We start from the raw sequence: 16,542 nt of genomic DNA on the forward strand, positions 1-16,542 counted from the left end.
AGAATCAAATGAGAAAGCAGGAACATAAAGTGACACTCTTATTCAAAATCAATACAAACACATGTATAACAAACATAATTTTGAGTGATATACCTTTTACGTCTTACTAAATAATGCATTTAATTACTGATAACAACATTGTTATTTAATACCTGAAAACATATTAAATGATTGGTGAGAGCTAACAGATTTACGGTGATCTACTATTGTCTCAATTACGTAAAAATACAGTGTTTTCTGCACCTTTCTTTCAAATTAAACTCTGTATCCTTCCTAAGAACCATCTTTAAATTTTAATCAAATGACCTTCCTTGTTTCAAGTGTAGTAAATAAACAATGCATATTTTTTTGTATTACACTAGTGCAATCTAACTTGAATTTACATCATTTCCCCCATCTAACATTTTATCAAATAAAATGAATTAAATCCTCCTTTTTTGTGGCGACGAGTGTGTCATGTGATAAAAATAATTTTACATTCGTTGCCAAAGGCTTGCTTTATATCATTTCCTTAATTTGTTTCATAAATGTTTGTACAAAATGACAAGTTCTGTATTTTCCTATATTTTATCTCTATTTTATTAAAACAAGGAAAATGGTATCTCATTATCAGCTAAAAACCAACAGCCTCAATTCATACCTAAATATGAAGAGGTATTTTAATACATAGTTTTTATGGAGTACCGGTATTAACCTTCTCTGCAGAACTGCACAAGATTTATTATTACTCTATGGCGATGAACTGATAAACAATTTATCATACATCTGCAAACATAGATAAGAAATTCAGCAGAACTCTTTATAATTTGATATCAATTATTAAAAAAATGTCTAAAACATAAGACGTAGGCAATGTACCCTTGGGAGTGTAAAATTCTATAAAAAAAAGTATACTTTATTGTAAATTGAACACAAGAATACTGCATCTAAAACAATGTAAAGAAAACATAAGAGTTTTTTTTAAATATATGAGAATAATTTTAACCCAGTCAAATTGTATATTATTACTATTTTTATAATTATTCGCGAATGACATATGATGAAATTTCATTTATCAGATAAAAATAATTTTTCAATGAAAAAAGTTTACCTTGTAGTTTTTTTTTATTCCCTATTTCATATGTATTCTTTAATCGTTTGCTCTTTCTTTAATGTTTGCTCTTTCGAAGATATTAGATGAAAGTAGCCACAACTATTTGAAAACTCAGAAAAAAATACCACAAAAAAATCTGTGAATCACTTGAACCTGTGAAAAGCTATAATATAAGACTCATTTATTTCTATTAAAGCATTCACTAGTAGTAGAAGTGGTGTCCTAAATCTGTTAAATGTGAGGAAACCACAAGAATTGTGGCAACAGCATATTACTCATGTTGACCAATATAGACTGGTTACCTGTGTGTGATTAATGCACAGTACTTCTTGAAGTGAATATAAATTACTGTGCTACTTTACCTTTGGTGACAAAGTTGATTTTGCAGGGGATGGCCATAAAACATCAACCAGGCTGAAAAAGATAAGTATTGTTTTAGGTTTTAGTACTGTAGTGAAGTGAAATTTCAAAGCAAACGAGAGCATGTTCATAAAACTGAAGATTGAAAACAAACATATAAAAAATATCTAACACTGAAGAAGATTGACATGATTTAACAACATCAATACAAAATCAGTTACCTCAAATAAGCTTTTTATCATTTAAGCTGATAAGAACTAGCTTATACCCCTAAAATTATCATGAACATTTTTATATCAATATCCGAAAAAATATGTACTGATTACACCAGTATGCCCCTTTAATACTTGAAATAGCAAAATATTTCTCAGGAGATGACCCCTAACCATATTCAAGCTGTACATTTTTCAGGAAAGGGGTGTACATTGAAAGTACCCCCTCTAACCCTAAATCTTGTATCTCAATCATCCGCCACTGATACGGATACATGTACATAGAAATAAATTTTCAAGAAGTGGCAAAATGGACTCAGAGAAGCGTCTGGCCCCAATTTCTCGAAACTTCTCAAGTCTTTTATAATATTATTGTATGTTACACATGTAAAATGTTTAATTTTATGATGTTCATTGTATATTATATAGTGGTCAATAAATGAAATATAAAAAAGGAAGTCTTTTATAACAGCAGCTAAGCTCACTATTTTTGTTTTTCAATAATATGCTTAATGTTTATTTCTTTATGAGTGTATACTTTAGAAAGGAATTATCTTTATGATAATCACAATTAACCTTTTTTCGTTTATCAAAATTTAATTTAAGTATGTATTTCGGCCAATTGCAATAAGCTACTTAAGCCTGTTAAGCTTAAGAAGGTTCGAGAAATTGGGGCCTGATGGCACCAGTATTTATATCTTAAATTATATTATACACCAGGCATAATGATTCATGATTCTACCAATCAATTATGCTATAAAAGAACTGCATGCAACAGCTGGGCTTATATGAGTTGTACAGTTCTATTTACCCTGAGCCATAATGACACATGCACGTCTGTTTGCCATTGTCAACATCTCAGAGCAGGGCTTGAATAGAAAAGACAATGAGTGACATGGTAGGGCTCACCTAGTAGGAGAGTCCCATGGGAAAACATTTATTCCAGAATGGGTTTAACAGGAATATTTTTGGGCATATTCAATTCAAAATTGATATTTAAAACATACAATTTGTAAATATAAATGTGTGGCCCATTCTTATAGAGCCTCTGTGAAGTTACACCTTTTATACCACCAGTCTATCCTCTATGTGGGCAGGGGGAGGGTATACTTCACAGCTGGGTGCCTAATTAATTCACCTGCATCACTTGACAATCTCACAATTATCAGTACCTGGCCTGTTGTCTTCCATTATTCCAAGGTAATGGTGATTATTGAAACCAGGGATTATGTTACAGCCACACTGAAAGCAGGAAAGAATAATACATTTCACAGTTTCATGTTCAGCTAAATGATTTATTTGTAAGCAAATCAGATAACTTTATGATCATTTTACAGCCAAGTTTCTAATTATTTTATTCAAAGTAATAATATAGAAAATACGCATACTGTCAGGACTGAATAGCAAACGGTATAACAATGTGCGTTACATCAGCAGAATTACAATTATTGATTTGCTTGAATTAAAATAACTTAATGCTGCTTAAAACAGGATCCACTGCATAAAATCATCACAGACATATACACATTATTATATTTATAGGTTTGGTAGAATAGATTGTAGTATCATTTTTCTAATGAATCACACATTATTACTGATCATAAGGTGTATAGGCAGCTCTGTTAATGAACTAAGAAGCATCAATAAATCCCATAGGTAATCAGCTAATTGGCCAGTTCATTATCAGGCTGGGCTGATAAGTGGCGTTCTTTTCTGATAAGCCCTAGAGACTTGCTAATGAAGAACTTGAATGGAAACATGCTCAATCAATGTCTCCCATGTATGACTAGCAATTTGATTGATACTGCTATTTTAAAATGAAATATTCTTAATTTAATCTCGTTGTGACACTAGCCACTTTAAGAATTGATGTTCAAGGAAACCAACGTAATCATTTAGACATTTTCATGTTTCCCTGACATGAGTCTGCCAAACCAAAAATTGTATAAAGACTCCTGCCGTCAATTATGGACTTGTTGTGACACAGACATATAAATGGTTTATATATCACTAGCAAGGATTTTAAAATTATACAAGTTTACTTCCATGAAACAATATGTAGAGAATGCAATTGAATGCTCTATATCAGACTAAATTGGCTGAATCTTTACTTTGGGACGACCTCAAGCCCCAATTAACTCATTTAAATCATAAATTGCTCCTACTAATTGGGAATAAGCACTCTCAAACCGCCCCCCCCTTCTAAGTCTAACTCGAAATCTTGAAACCGCCCCTGTATATTATGTCCTTCTGATGTAAGCTTTTTAGTCAGGAGCCAAATGAACGAAAAAGTCTAAGATGCTTGGACTATGTTTGATCGAAAGTTGTAAACATGAGTGTAAACTCACATTTCTAACGACGCTGAATCTGTCAATCAATTTCTTGATTTCCCGGAGAGTTCATGGCTAACTTCGAAACAAGGGAAGCGACTATGTTGATTATTGGTTACAGCCAACTATTTTTTTTTTGTCAAATCTTAAATAATTATAATGTATTTTCTAATCATTATATGAGGGGGCAGGGGGGGGGGGGGGTATGGAGATTTATTAGTGCGATAATAAAATATGTTTCAAACAGTGAAAATACCAATTTCCAAATTAAAAACGCTAGCACGCACACCTTGTGGCAAATCGTTGTTCACCTGTCAGGCGCGTAGCTGGATCAAAATCAATGTGGACGCCCATTGAGGCGGCGAAGCCGCCGAAGTGCTAGGGGGGTCTGGGGGCATGCCCCCCCGGAATTTTTTGAAACTGTTGAATGTAAATGGTGACATCTGACGCATTTTGGAAACGTATTATTGCCTTAAAATACTGAAACAAATTTCTCTTTTCACATCTGATTTATTTATTTGTGAACACATTCATTAAACAAAGTCAAGCCTTTGGCTTTTGCTTCCAGCGAATTTAGACACTACCTGGTCAATGTCAATGTTAACATCCCGATATACGTGCATCAGGGCAAGTCCTGTCATGCGCTCTGTCCGCATCGTCGACCTCAGGTAGGTTTTCACCCTGCGCATAACGCTAAAGCTCCGTTCAGCAGTAGCAGATGATGCCGGCATGGTCAGAAGAATGGTGAGTACTGTATAAACTCCCTTGTAAAGATCCGGATTGGTTGATGCTACAGTTTCACCCAATGTGCTTGGTTTGTCATTTTCATCCATCAATTGCCATCTAGCCTTCCACCGCCTAACCTCGTTATGGAATGACTGGTTTCCCTGAGGTAGGTCCACCGAATACCCCGCAAAAATGAGATCCACCATTCCGTCTGTGCAAAGGTTCAACTTGGATGGAATCAAGTACTGTGCACGGAATCTTTCCTCGGCCACAATCAATCTGTCGCTAAGTTCTTGACACAAATGGTCCAAGAAAGGGAAGTAGAGAGCTCGCTGCCAATACTGTTGTGGATCATTGGCCGGTGGGTTTGCCCGGTTTCGTTGGCGTTGAGCAAGACGGGGCATTGAAGGTTCAATCTCAAATTCTGCTGCAATATCTTTAGCGCTCTGAAACAATGCTTCCCAGACATTAGGGTCTGCCCTTTCGTTTTGAAACTGGCGGATGAGGGTTTGACTTTCTCGCGTTGCCTCAAGCAAATCGCAGTCGACTGCCTGAAGAAGATAAGACAACGGAACTGTACTTTGCATAACGTGCTCAGCAACGACCAGTCCGATTATGAAGTCAAACTTCATGATCGACGCCAAGTGTTGGCCTGCCTTGTCATCGCCATCCTCCTGTAGCTGTTCAAGGGCATGAACAACAACGCTGTATGCTGACTTGAACGTTGAGAGGGCATCGGCTCGGCTAGTCCACCTAGTTTCACACAGAGTTCTCAGTTTGGTGCGTTTCTTCAGCTTTTCCTGTGCGTCTTGGTCAGCAGCAAGTTCATCAACAAAGAAGTTTAGTCTTTTGGCCGAATAATCAAATGCAAACCCTACCTCTTGCACAGTTGTCATCACTGACCTTATGCATGGGTCCTTGCTGCTATGCATAACTGCTAGGTTGAGGCAGTGGGCTCTACAGTGTACATACAGCGCAGACGGCACCCGTTGACGAATTCGTGCCTGTACGCCCCTGTGCTTTCCAGACATATTTGCGGCACCATCATAAGCCTGAGACCGCATCTTATCTACTTCGATTCCATGATTTTCAAGAGAGGTCAAGAGTAGTTCTGCAAGTACCTCGCCAGTTGTTCTACTTGCTTGAACAAATCCAAGAAAATCTTCACGGACTCTAAATTGCTGGGAACCGCTTCCACGTTGGACAAATCGCAGACACACGGACACCTGTTCTTTTGTTGACTTGTCGGTCGACTCATCGGCTATAAGAGCGAAACAGACTGCATCATTGCATGCCTGCACAATTTCGATCTGTATCTGCTCAGCACACAAACAGATCAGTTCATTCTGTATGTCGGGCGATGTGTATGTTGCCCTACGATTTTCTGGAACATTTAGATGCTGTGCTAGGATAGGGTCATCTGCTGCCTTTGAATGCAGTATGGCTAAAAAATTGCTTCGTTCTTCTGTATTACCTCTGATAGCGATATTTTGCTTACCACAAAGGACGATTACTTCTATAATTTTCCTGAGAATATGGCAGTTCTGCTCCACTAGGCGTCTGTGACTGTCCGATACAGAACTTGTGATGGGTTCCATCTTACCTGATTGTATATCAAGAAAATGTTCCGCCATAGCTGTAACATTGTGATGGTTTGACTCTGCTAATTCGTGCCTCTTGACGTACTTGGCTAGGTTGGACCAATCCTTCACTGGTGTACTGATGAAAGTTTTCTCCTTCGCATCTTTCCGTCCAAATACGAAACAGGGGGCGCAGAATAAGGCATCTGTAGAAATCGAGTATCTGAGCCAGGGGTGGTCTGTCAACCAGCTTGATGACAGCTTTCTCATTTTCCCATGGATGCTTCTACAAAAGAGAAAACAAAAGATGTATTAGTTGACCTGGTTCTGACTTCTATCAAGGAACAGTTTTCACCAAGAAGTGTCCGGTAAATTGTATTATAAATTTACCAAAGCTCTTTTTTGATGCAACTACCATAACCTATAAATGTTTAAAATATAATGCAACTAGGGTCTACACTATTTTGTTTACCTAACCCTGTACCTGCTATTCGCGACTATTCATGCTTACTCAAACAGCTTGAATCCAGACCAGACGCCGAGTATCTCATCTGGATCCAAGTTTTTTTTAATACTAGAAAAAGGGTATACCAAATTTGAAGAAAATCGGACGATATTTAAAATTGAAGTAGACGATATTTTTAGCAGACGACAATTTTCGTAGCCGCCCGGCTAAGGGTAAAAAGCATGACTAAACATATATGTTACATACTTAACTAATATCGACGACGTGATCGAGATTTAAAGGTCTGTCAGACTGGGGGCGTATTCATAAAGCTTCTTAGGAAAATCTCAAATTAGAGTGATAAATTCAAAGGCAGATTTCTCGGTTTTTACCCACAACACTTCAATGAAATTGTGTATGCTCAAATGTTAAACAACGTTTTACACAAGCATGCCATGTTGCAATGAAGTATAATTGAAAATAAACTGGAAATTTGCATTTTAAATTTTTACTTGAGTTGGGGATTTTTAAATCTGCGTGTCACTTAATTGTATTTTTTTGCATTCAAAAGACAACACAACCTACCTTGAGGGAAAGTTGAACATATGGCAGTCAGTCCATGTGTCTTTCAATATCGACCATTTCCACTTTGCTTCAAGTTCTCCACTTGCCGCAGTAGCTATATCAGGATATGAAGGACCACTGTGGGTAGACTTAACTGGCTGAGCCTGTCCAGGTTTGGTGCTGTCAGATTCTGTGGCAGATAGATCTAGGTCCATGCTGTTTGCATGCTCCGAAGGTGCCGTGCCGGTTGCTTCTGGGCACGCAGTCGCTGTCGCGGTTTCAAACATCCGCTTGAACATTTTGTCCAGTGTCATAGGTTTTGTTTTTTTCATTTTTTACAACAGCCCGAGGACGACCGCCATGAATTAATAAAATATTAAAAATATATTGACGTCACTTTCATATGTAGTGGATGACATACTAGTTGTGACGTCATAGTATGACACAGTTATCGACCGGGTCACCCAGAGTGGCGTGTAAATGACCTGATGTGCCGTTTTACTTTAAGTATTACACACTTTTTTCGTTTAAATTATTAAAAAAAAAATACTTTTATTTATTCAATAAAAGTAAACTCGTGAAAATAATGTGCACGCCCGGGCGTCTTGGCGTAAAGGCAGCTACGCGCCTGCCTGTGTCATGTCGATATCTAGTCTAGTCGATATCGAGACATGTGGTGAATGGTTATTATGGCGAATTATAACTATAATATTTAAGCAATGTAAAGGCCATACCTCTGAAGTGATTTGGCTGGTTATCGTACTTTGCAGAGATAGTCCTATTCTGCCCATACTTTGGTGATGATCGGATAAAAGGTTATAAAGTAACAATGCGGACAACTTAGTGGACGCCGCCCTAGATTGTCTTCTGCCCATCTCTCACGGCAGATGAATTCATAATTACCCTTACGCAACCACGGCCCCCAAGTCCGGGGAATAGTGGGGACTTTGACTTTCGGTCCAGCCAATCCTTGGTAGCGGGGACACACTGCTGGTAAAATCCCCGCTAAATGACCACCGCACACCCGGGAAATCCTAGATAAGTATTCCCTGCTACTTTCGGCGCGGAAACAAAACCACCGCACTCACTCGGCACTTCGGGCCCACCTCGAAGGTAAAAAAAAAAAAAAACCGGCCCATTTCCCCCGTTATCCCCGGTATAGCCCCGACCGGGGGGGGGGGCGTGGCTACAATTGATTGGTGCATAGAAAAGGGGGGACAAGTAAATGTATTTTGTTTGTGTATATGTGTGTGTGTGTGGAGTGTGTGTGTTTTTAGGGGGGGGGGGGGGCATGATCCCTCCAGTCAGGTGACACTTCATTCCAATAGTGTCCCTTGTATAACGCTGCATCCTCGGCCAAAATTTAAATGTTACCAGGAACGTGTCAAGACTGGAAGAAACATCCAACATTGATTAATAATACAAGTACCCAGGGACATATGTGGACGGACCACCCTGTTGCATACGTAAAGTCTAGACCTCCGGTATCAGGAGACTAATTATTTAATCGTCCAGAAAATTGGGATCAACCACTAAATCCAATGCTTAAATGAGTTTTCCATTTATTTAAACGTCACATTCTGATCTGTATCGGGTTCGGGTTACGCGTGATTCGGATAATTATTTAATTTAAAATGATGTTTGAAACTCTAGTGTTAGAAATTAATTCAGATCACCGATTAAACTATCATAGTTTTTTCAAATATATTACAGGATACTTTCACAATAATTTTTATTATTATTATTATTATTATTATTATTATTATTATTATTATTATTATTATTATCATCATTATTATTATTATTACTATAACTATAACTATTACTAGTAGAAGCAGTAGAAGCAGTAGTAGTAGTAGTAGTAGTAGTAGTAGTAGTAGTAGTAGTAGTAGTAGCAGCAGCAGCAGCAGCAGCAGCAGCAGCAGCAGCAGCAGCAGCAGCAGCAGCAGTAGCAGTAGCAGTAGTAGTAGAGGTAGTAGTAGTAGTAGTAGTAGTAGTATCATCATTATTATTATTATTACATAATACTTAGTATGTAATTATATTATATTTCATGCCGGTCAGGTTTCAAAATTACAATTGTAGAATTTAGAAGCAAAAAATAATATCCCTTGAGTTATTTACCATTCTTACGCTTGTAACAAAACCTATTACCTGATAGATATCGTGCACATAGTGATTCACCCCTATCCATCTTAAATTACTTCCACAGAGTATCAACTCCGTGGCTCATTGTAATTCAAGGGCGGGGCAGTCAATTGCCTGAGATCTCTAATTCTCAAATTATTCAATTGACAAATAACGGACAAATTGAGGGTTAAAGGGCTATTTTAGTCACTGTGATAATGTATCAATTGGTTCCACGTCAAGTTACTGTCAATCGCAAACAAGAGACGGAACTGACTCATGGATTTAGCATGCCCTTAACATCTTAAATCTTCTTAAAGGGGCTAGACACCTAATAGTCCCTAAATCGAAAAATACATTACTTCTTCAAAATGTTCATGATAAAAACAACACTGTGTCGCTGTCTCAGCTGAGTTTATCCGTTTAAAGAAAATAACGGCCTCCCCGTTTAAAGTGTGTAAATTTAGCATTTGAAAGACACGCGATTAGTACAGATAAATATACCTACGCTATTTTTAAAAGATGATGGTGTCCACGTGGCACAAACAGAGTTAATTCCAAATTGGAAGAATACGCAAAAAAACTGCGAAAGATACATGTGGTGGTGTTAGTAGTTTATACTCCGGGTCCCGGCGTGAGCACATTGAAGGGTCCCAGAGTGACAGTTCAACCACCGCACACCTATCCTGGGCGATTAACCAGTACTAGGTGCCTTCACTTCTGCAAGGAACTGACAACTTCTGTACATGCCAGGGGCAGTGGTACAGTGCGAATGGCCGTAGAAAGGATTTCATAACCAATCACAACAGAAGTGACCTGGTCCGGGCGAAAGATACATGTGACGTTAAAGGCCTTCTATAAGTGTACACAACCTCTGTGTATTGATCTTAATCGAATTGCCTAATTGTCTTATCAGATCTCTGATCTGAATATCCTGCTGTGCAGTTTTGGAAGTTTTATTATATAAGTAGACCCTAAATGGCCATGAGCTAATAAACGAATAAACAGGGAATTGGTTCCTACTGTGACATCAGTGCAGTTAGCAGGAGATGCACTGCAGGGGATTGTCATGCCAAGCATTCCTTAAACTATGTCTTTAAGTATGTGAAACATGAGTAAGTAAGATTCAATGAGTTGTACACAATGCTATCAATTTCATGCAACTTTTTTACAATTTTCTTTTTTTCTTGTAATTGTAACATCTTGTGTCTAGTCCCTTTAAAATCATACCAAAATTCAAGTATTTGTGTTAAAAGAATAAAAAAGCGATTACTCTAGTGTCCATTCCTGTATTTTCGTGAGTTTAAACAATTAAACTGGTCGGAACAATTGCTTCTGAAAGTTTTTGGTCAGTATCGTTTCTTGGAATATAGAATAGTCTCGATCCAACGGAGATCTCTACTGTTATACTAATTGTTTTGAGCACTCTTTCCGATTCATCAACATTGGAAAACAATATTGCAAAGCATTTCTAACATTTTCTCATAATTATTTAATACATATTTAATTTGTAAAATACTGATTATTAATAGTGATCATATTATATCTGTCGTGTCTCACATTCAAACTTATTGTGTTATCATTGTGTAATGTATACATGTAATTGAATTATATTTTTATCATGTAATGAGGAATATGATCGTGTTCAAATTTCTTAAAAAATGTGTTGAATCTTGAAAAATCTAACCATAAATATCATATGTTAAGTCCGATAAATAGGTAAATGCTCGAACATATGTATACAATTTACAATTGGCGCCTCTATGGAATGATACATCTTTCTGCTCATACATAGTAGGGGACGGGTGTTATGAAATGGCTATTCATGGTCTGTGCTTTTTTTAGAAAACATTTCGTGTTGTTTATTTTTTATTTTATTTTTGGAAAGAAAAGAATAAATGTTTCAACCACTTATACCTTAATGATTTGTTTTTGATGCCATAGTAAATGAATGCACTAATAGTGCTGAACGGTTTGAGCGACGATTCCTTCTATTGGATACTCGCTCGTCCGCGCTCCCGCAATACTCACTTACTCACTCACTCACTCACTCACCATTTAGCTTTTTTCACTGCTAGAGCAATACAGAAGGGAAAAAATAGCACTGAATTAATTATGTACTGTATATCTGAGTTACATCCCCTGTAGTAACTTATTTTTAGAATTATTATGTAATCTTATTCCAATAAGCTCAAACCCAGAACTGCCAGGAGTTTTCCAATTTATAGGAGTTTTCCCTTTTATATCCGTTTTTAATAAATGTGTTTTCTGTTAATACATGCAACATATTACACAGTCTTACTTTTAACTAAACATGAACTTATTTTGTAAATGAATGATTGTTTCCAGGAATGTTTCATGAATTGATTTTCATTGAAATCTGGTTCATTCAAGTATGATTTTCAACTCCATATGTACTCAGTGGAATGTTTGTGGTCTATTACAAAAGTCCTGAGCTAGCCCTCAAGCCTAAAAAACTAATGGTGAAAATCTGGAGCCAGTTGCTTCTGTGTTTAATTTTAGAACATGTCATCCACGCGATAATCGCTTACATTGATTGGTTGAAATAAGTAACATTTCTATGTGTGTTGTTCAAATTTATTTGAAAAAAGATCTGATAAACATCGAATAGATGATGCATTTGTGGCATTCTGATTTTGAAGTTTGAATAGTTAAGTTTACATGTGTTTTCTCCCACCTCAGATAAGTAGATCCATTAATTTCACCACGCTAGAAATTCTTATCTTGCCCACGGGCGAAGATAAAATGCCCGTATGGAACTTCTTTTAATGGACACCACATTGTAATTACCTCCCTTGTTGAAGACTGTCGTGTGTAGCGCATCATGGAAACCATGTCTTGTGGCAATATTTAGAACGCTAGTTAATTATTTCTCGCTTCAAATGTCACCAGAAAACAGTTTTCACGCACCTTTCAAGAAATAATGCTTCACTCTTCTTAGAACTATTTAAAGACCGATCAGACCATTTACATACTCTGAATCACTGTGCGAATATCCATGACAACCACGAATTATCGCATATCGGTACGCAATTATTTTCACTAAGCACAAGAGTTTCAGCAAAAATATACATTTTTACTTAATTTTGTTTAACTGAGGTGGGAGAAAAAGCATCTACCATAGGCGCTCGTGTAAGATAGGTTCATCCCGACCCTCGCGCAGGGTGTTTTGCGGAAACTCGGTAAACCTCGTTTCCGCAAAACACCCTACGCTCGGGTCGGAATGAACCTATCTTACACTCTCGGCCATGGAAGATACTTAAAATCTTACATGGTGACACCAGAAGCACTGATTTAAAATACAAGTATTAACATGGAAAAAAGGAATTATTTGTATATTAGGAAATCAAACAAAACGTATTTTCTATTGATTTTAGATATCTCCTATGATCATATTGTGTTTCATTTCATTGTTTTGCAATATGTAGCATGTGCATATATGTATTCTACACAATACTACAAAATAATTGATACTCTGAAATCATTTTTCTTCTAGCATTGTTGCTACTGGTAAAGTAACAATTTTTCATTCAACAAAAGTCGTGTTTTTAAGTTTAAAATAGAAAACATGTACACCTTAATAAATAAAATTATTACTATAAACATAATGTTTGTTAACATATTGGTAATAACTCATACACCTACCATTCCCTATCTTAAGTAAATATCTAGATGACCCATCAACAATCTCATTTTTCATTTATTGTACAGTATAAAAAAGAAATTACATGTAACATCAAACAAATAATTATTACAAACTATTTTCTTTTAAAACATAAGGAAGTCAGGCCGGAGTTAAAGGGACTCGCTAATGTTTTGTATTGTAAAATACACGTTTTGTATGACGATATAAAGTGTGGCAAAACATTAGGAGTGTTAGTGTCAGAACTAAACTGGAACCCTTTAGCAAATGTAAATATTTGTTTAAATATCATCTTTGCAAACCACAATTTTCATAAGCCTTAAAGCTGCACTCTCAGAGATTCACGATCGTTTTTACATTTGTTTTGGTATTGGAATGAGCAAATTTGTGCGTAAATATCTGCAAACCAGTGATAAAAGACTGCTGACAAAAGATCATTTCGCAGATTTTCATATTTCCGTCCGAAAACTAATGTTTTATGGCTAAAACCGTTACTAACGGTTTGAGACATCAATTTTTGAACATAAATATAAAAATCTGCGATCTAATTTTTTGTCAGCAGTCTTATATGACTTGTTTGCATAAATTTTCACATATATTGGCTCGTTTCAAGAAAAGAAATAAAAAAGTTGTCAAAGCGTTCAATATGTGGGAATGCAGATTTTATAACGGCTTTGAACGCTTCGTTGTTGCGTGTTGCATGATTGGTTGATTAACATTATCACGTGATGTTATCAATGTATTGAAAATGCCAACTATTTCTAAAACTTTAACCGGACGCTGACGCTGACGCTGACACCAGGTCGAGTAGTATAATCCCCATTATTCTTCAAATAGTCGATGTAAAAAAAATTGTTCGAACACTTGTTTATGTTTGTAATGATTGTGTACGAAAGGAGATGTTCCGGACCATTTAGCTTGAAGAAAACGTTTGGAAGAGGGATAGCCAAAACGTAAAAATGGTAAGTAATGTTCATTTTATTATGTAGTTATATTTTGTACAATATTTTCCGTGTTAAAAGTGCGATACTCAATTGATCAAAGGGAAGTAATAGCAATTGTTTTAAAAAGTAGTGTTTGAAGATGTTATTTTCGCTTCTAAGCTTGCAGTGAAACTTCCACTGTTTATTTTAACTGATAAGACACCTTATTTCACAGAAAAACATGAACGAAAGAATAATCTACTTAGAGTCTAGATAGTATACAGTGCGCTAAATTATATAGTTTCCTTTAGTACATATGACCACACACTATTTATGCCCTTCTTAACGTAGATTTTATGATGATGCGTAACATGTCCTTTTCCCGGTGACCGGTGTTCTGGTATTCAATATGATACTCCCGCCTCTAGATTTTAATTATACTGTTATATTGGTAGACATACAGTTGACTTGCTGCGTTCTTGTTGCACATATGTAGATGAAAAAATGGAATACAAAATTTCGTTGTATTGTTTCTTACAACACCAACATTTAAAACAATCGATAACGTACCATTCATCCTACAGTAATACGGAGTAGGTTTTAAATAACAGCACTGAATACCTCCAATCCAACCAGAAGATTTCTGCTCACTGGACAGAATGATAAATTGTGCGGGTCATTCTGGGACCCAAAGTCTTTTAACGATAAGATAACTTTCAGGTTCCTCTCCTTTCCGTTTATCAAAACTACATGACGAGGACTGCGAGCACACACTAGTATTCGTTCCTTCCCGACCTTGATGGATTCAGATGACAAGTTTAGCAACGGGTCATCATATGTGTTCAGTAAACTTCCGTTGAAATCAACTTGAAAGACACGACTACTGCCAGACTCAATAACGTAAATTGAGGAAGAGTTAACGGTTATATATCGTGCAACTCTAGTCTTTATTGAAAATGATTGCAACACATCTCCAGCCATCGATAATCTGTCAACATACGAGTATACTGGTGCTTTTTCGTGGTGTTCGTAGAATACAAAAAGGCTTTTATCAGTGTAGGCTAGTCCATAGCATGAACCGGATACTTCGAAATTTATCCCAGCAATTACTGATTCATTTTTAACGCTTACAAACTGTACTTTGCATGCATTTGGAAGAGCAACAGCTGCGTGGCCGCTATGGAGAGCACACATCTGCCAAGGGCGTCCAAGCAGTTCATTGCGTGACAAGACCTTGTTGTCGTTAATAACTACAAGCTTAACACATCTATTGTTAATGTCGGCCAATAGACATTTTCCTGGTTCCACAAGAGCGGAACTTATTATCTCGGGTCGGCCTGTGTCTTCTGTGCATGAAACATCCAGCTCGGCATCTTTTGTCCATACCACAGTAGATAGATCGATGTCTGTCTCTGATGTTACTTCTGTAATGAAAAGAAGCGAAGACGATTTAAGTAAAAGTAAGGCCAATACACGAGTAAATGAAAATGAGAGGTCATCATACAGTTAGAGGCTTAATTACAGAAATTCAATCAGCATTCGCAGAACGACCCCATTAGACAGAGATCGACTAGTGCGTATTAAAACACTAACAAGAGATGTTTGTCAAACATTATGATCCCCCCCCCCCGCCCCCCCCCCCGAGCGCCATGTTGTCAGGATTATATGGAAAATTGAATGAAATATGCATGGACCGAAATGACAGCTGAATTGTCACCGACATTGGATGCCGTTGAGGCAGATTTAAGATTATGACCATTCAAAGTGTGAGGATAGAGTGTGTTATGACTATGACTCTTTGACATCAAAATCCATAGGAGTCTATGCATATCAGCACTTTTATTTTTGGGACTGTAGTCACTGTCTTCATTGTACTCTATGTTTGGAACACTAAATTTCATGTTTGGTGAAATAAAGTGAGATGGTGTTATCGTGATGCTTGAGTTAATGTCTTCACCAACGTATACTAACGGACGAGAGTTTATAACTGCTTCTATCTCCTTCAACAACGTTTGCAATTGTACGCTAGTCAACAATTTGCGTCCGAGTGTTTTTCGGAGTGTTCGTTTTACTAATCCACCAAGTCGCTCATAAAAACCGCCCATCCATGGCGCAAGTTCAACTATGAACGACCAACGAATGCCTTTATTTGACATATAGCTTTGCACATCCTCCGATTTCAACACTCCTTTTAACACGTTCTCTAAAGTCTTGTTTGCTGATTTGAACTGGAGCGCGTTGTCACTTATTATGTTTGTCGGTACGCCTTTCTGTGAAATAAACCGCCTAAATGCCATTAAAAACTCCTCTGTTGTCATATTCTGCACCAATTCGAGATGTACCGCTCGCGTAACTAGACATGTGAACAGACAAATCCATACTTTTTGCGAACCACTGTGTGTTTTTATGAACAAAGGACCGAAGTAGTCTAACCCTGTTTGAGAAAATGGTGGGTTTTCATTAACACGTGACTTCGGCAGGGGTGGCATTTCTGGCATTTTGTAGGGACCACCCTCTA

General features: G+C 37.1%; 2 protein-coding genes across 2 annotated transcripts in view; both read right to left on the bottom strand.

The window, feature by feature from the left end:
* Nucleotides 1-1,107, bottom strand: part of LOC128224157 (hemicentin-1-like) — a 46,448-nt gene extending 45,341 nt beyond the window's left edge. The window contains exon 1 of the mRNA XM_052933874.1: nt 1,091-1,107. The gene's annotated coding sequence lies outside the window, so the exon portion shown is untranslated. The remainder of the gene's footprint in view (nt 1-1,090) is intronic.
* A 3,421-nt stretch (nt 1,108-4,528) lies between these two features.
* On the bottom strand, nt 4,529-7,609 carry LOC128223424 (zinc finger MYM-type protein 1-like). The gene is made up of 2 exons (XM_052932705.1): nt 7,332-7,609; nt 4,529-6,587 (listed from the first exon to the last, which is right to left on the bottom strand). Exons 1-2 carry the CDS (start codon nt 7,607-7,609, stop codon nt 4,529-4,531), a joined length of 2,337 nt encoding a protein of 778 aa, XP_052788665.1.
* Between the last annotated feature and the right edge of the window lie 8,933 nt (nt 7,610-16,542).

This window comes from Mya arenaria, chromosome 17 (assembly GCF_026914265.1).
Source record: "Mya arenaria isolate MELC-2E11 chromosome 17, ASM2691426v1".
Lineage (NCBI taxonomy): Eukaryota > Metazoa > Mollusca > Bivalvia > Myida > Myidae > Mya > Mya arenaria.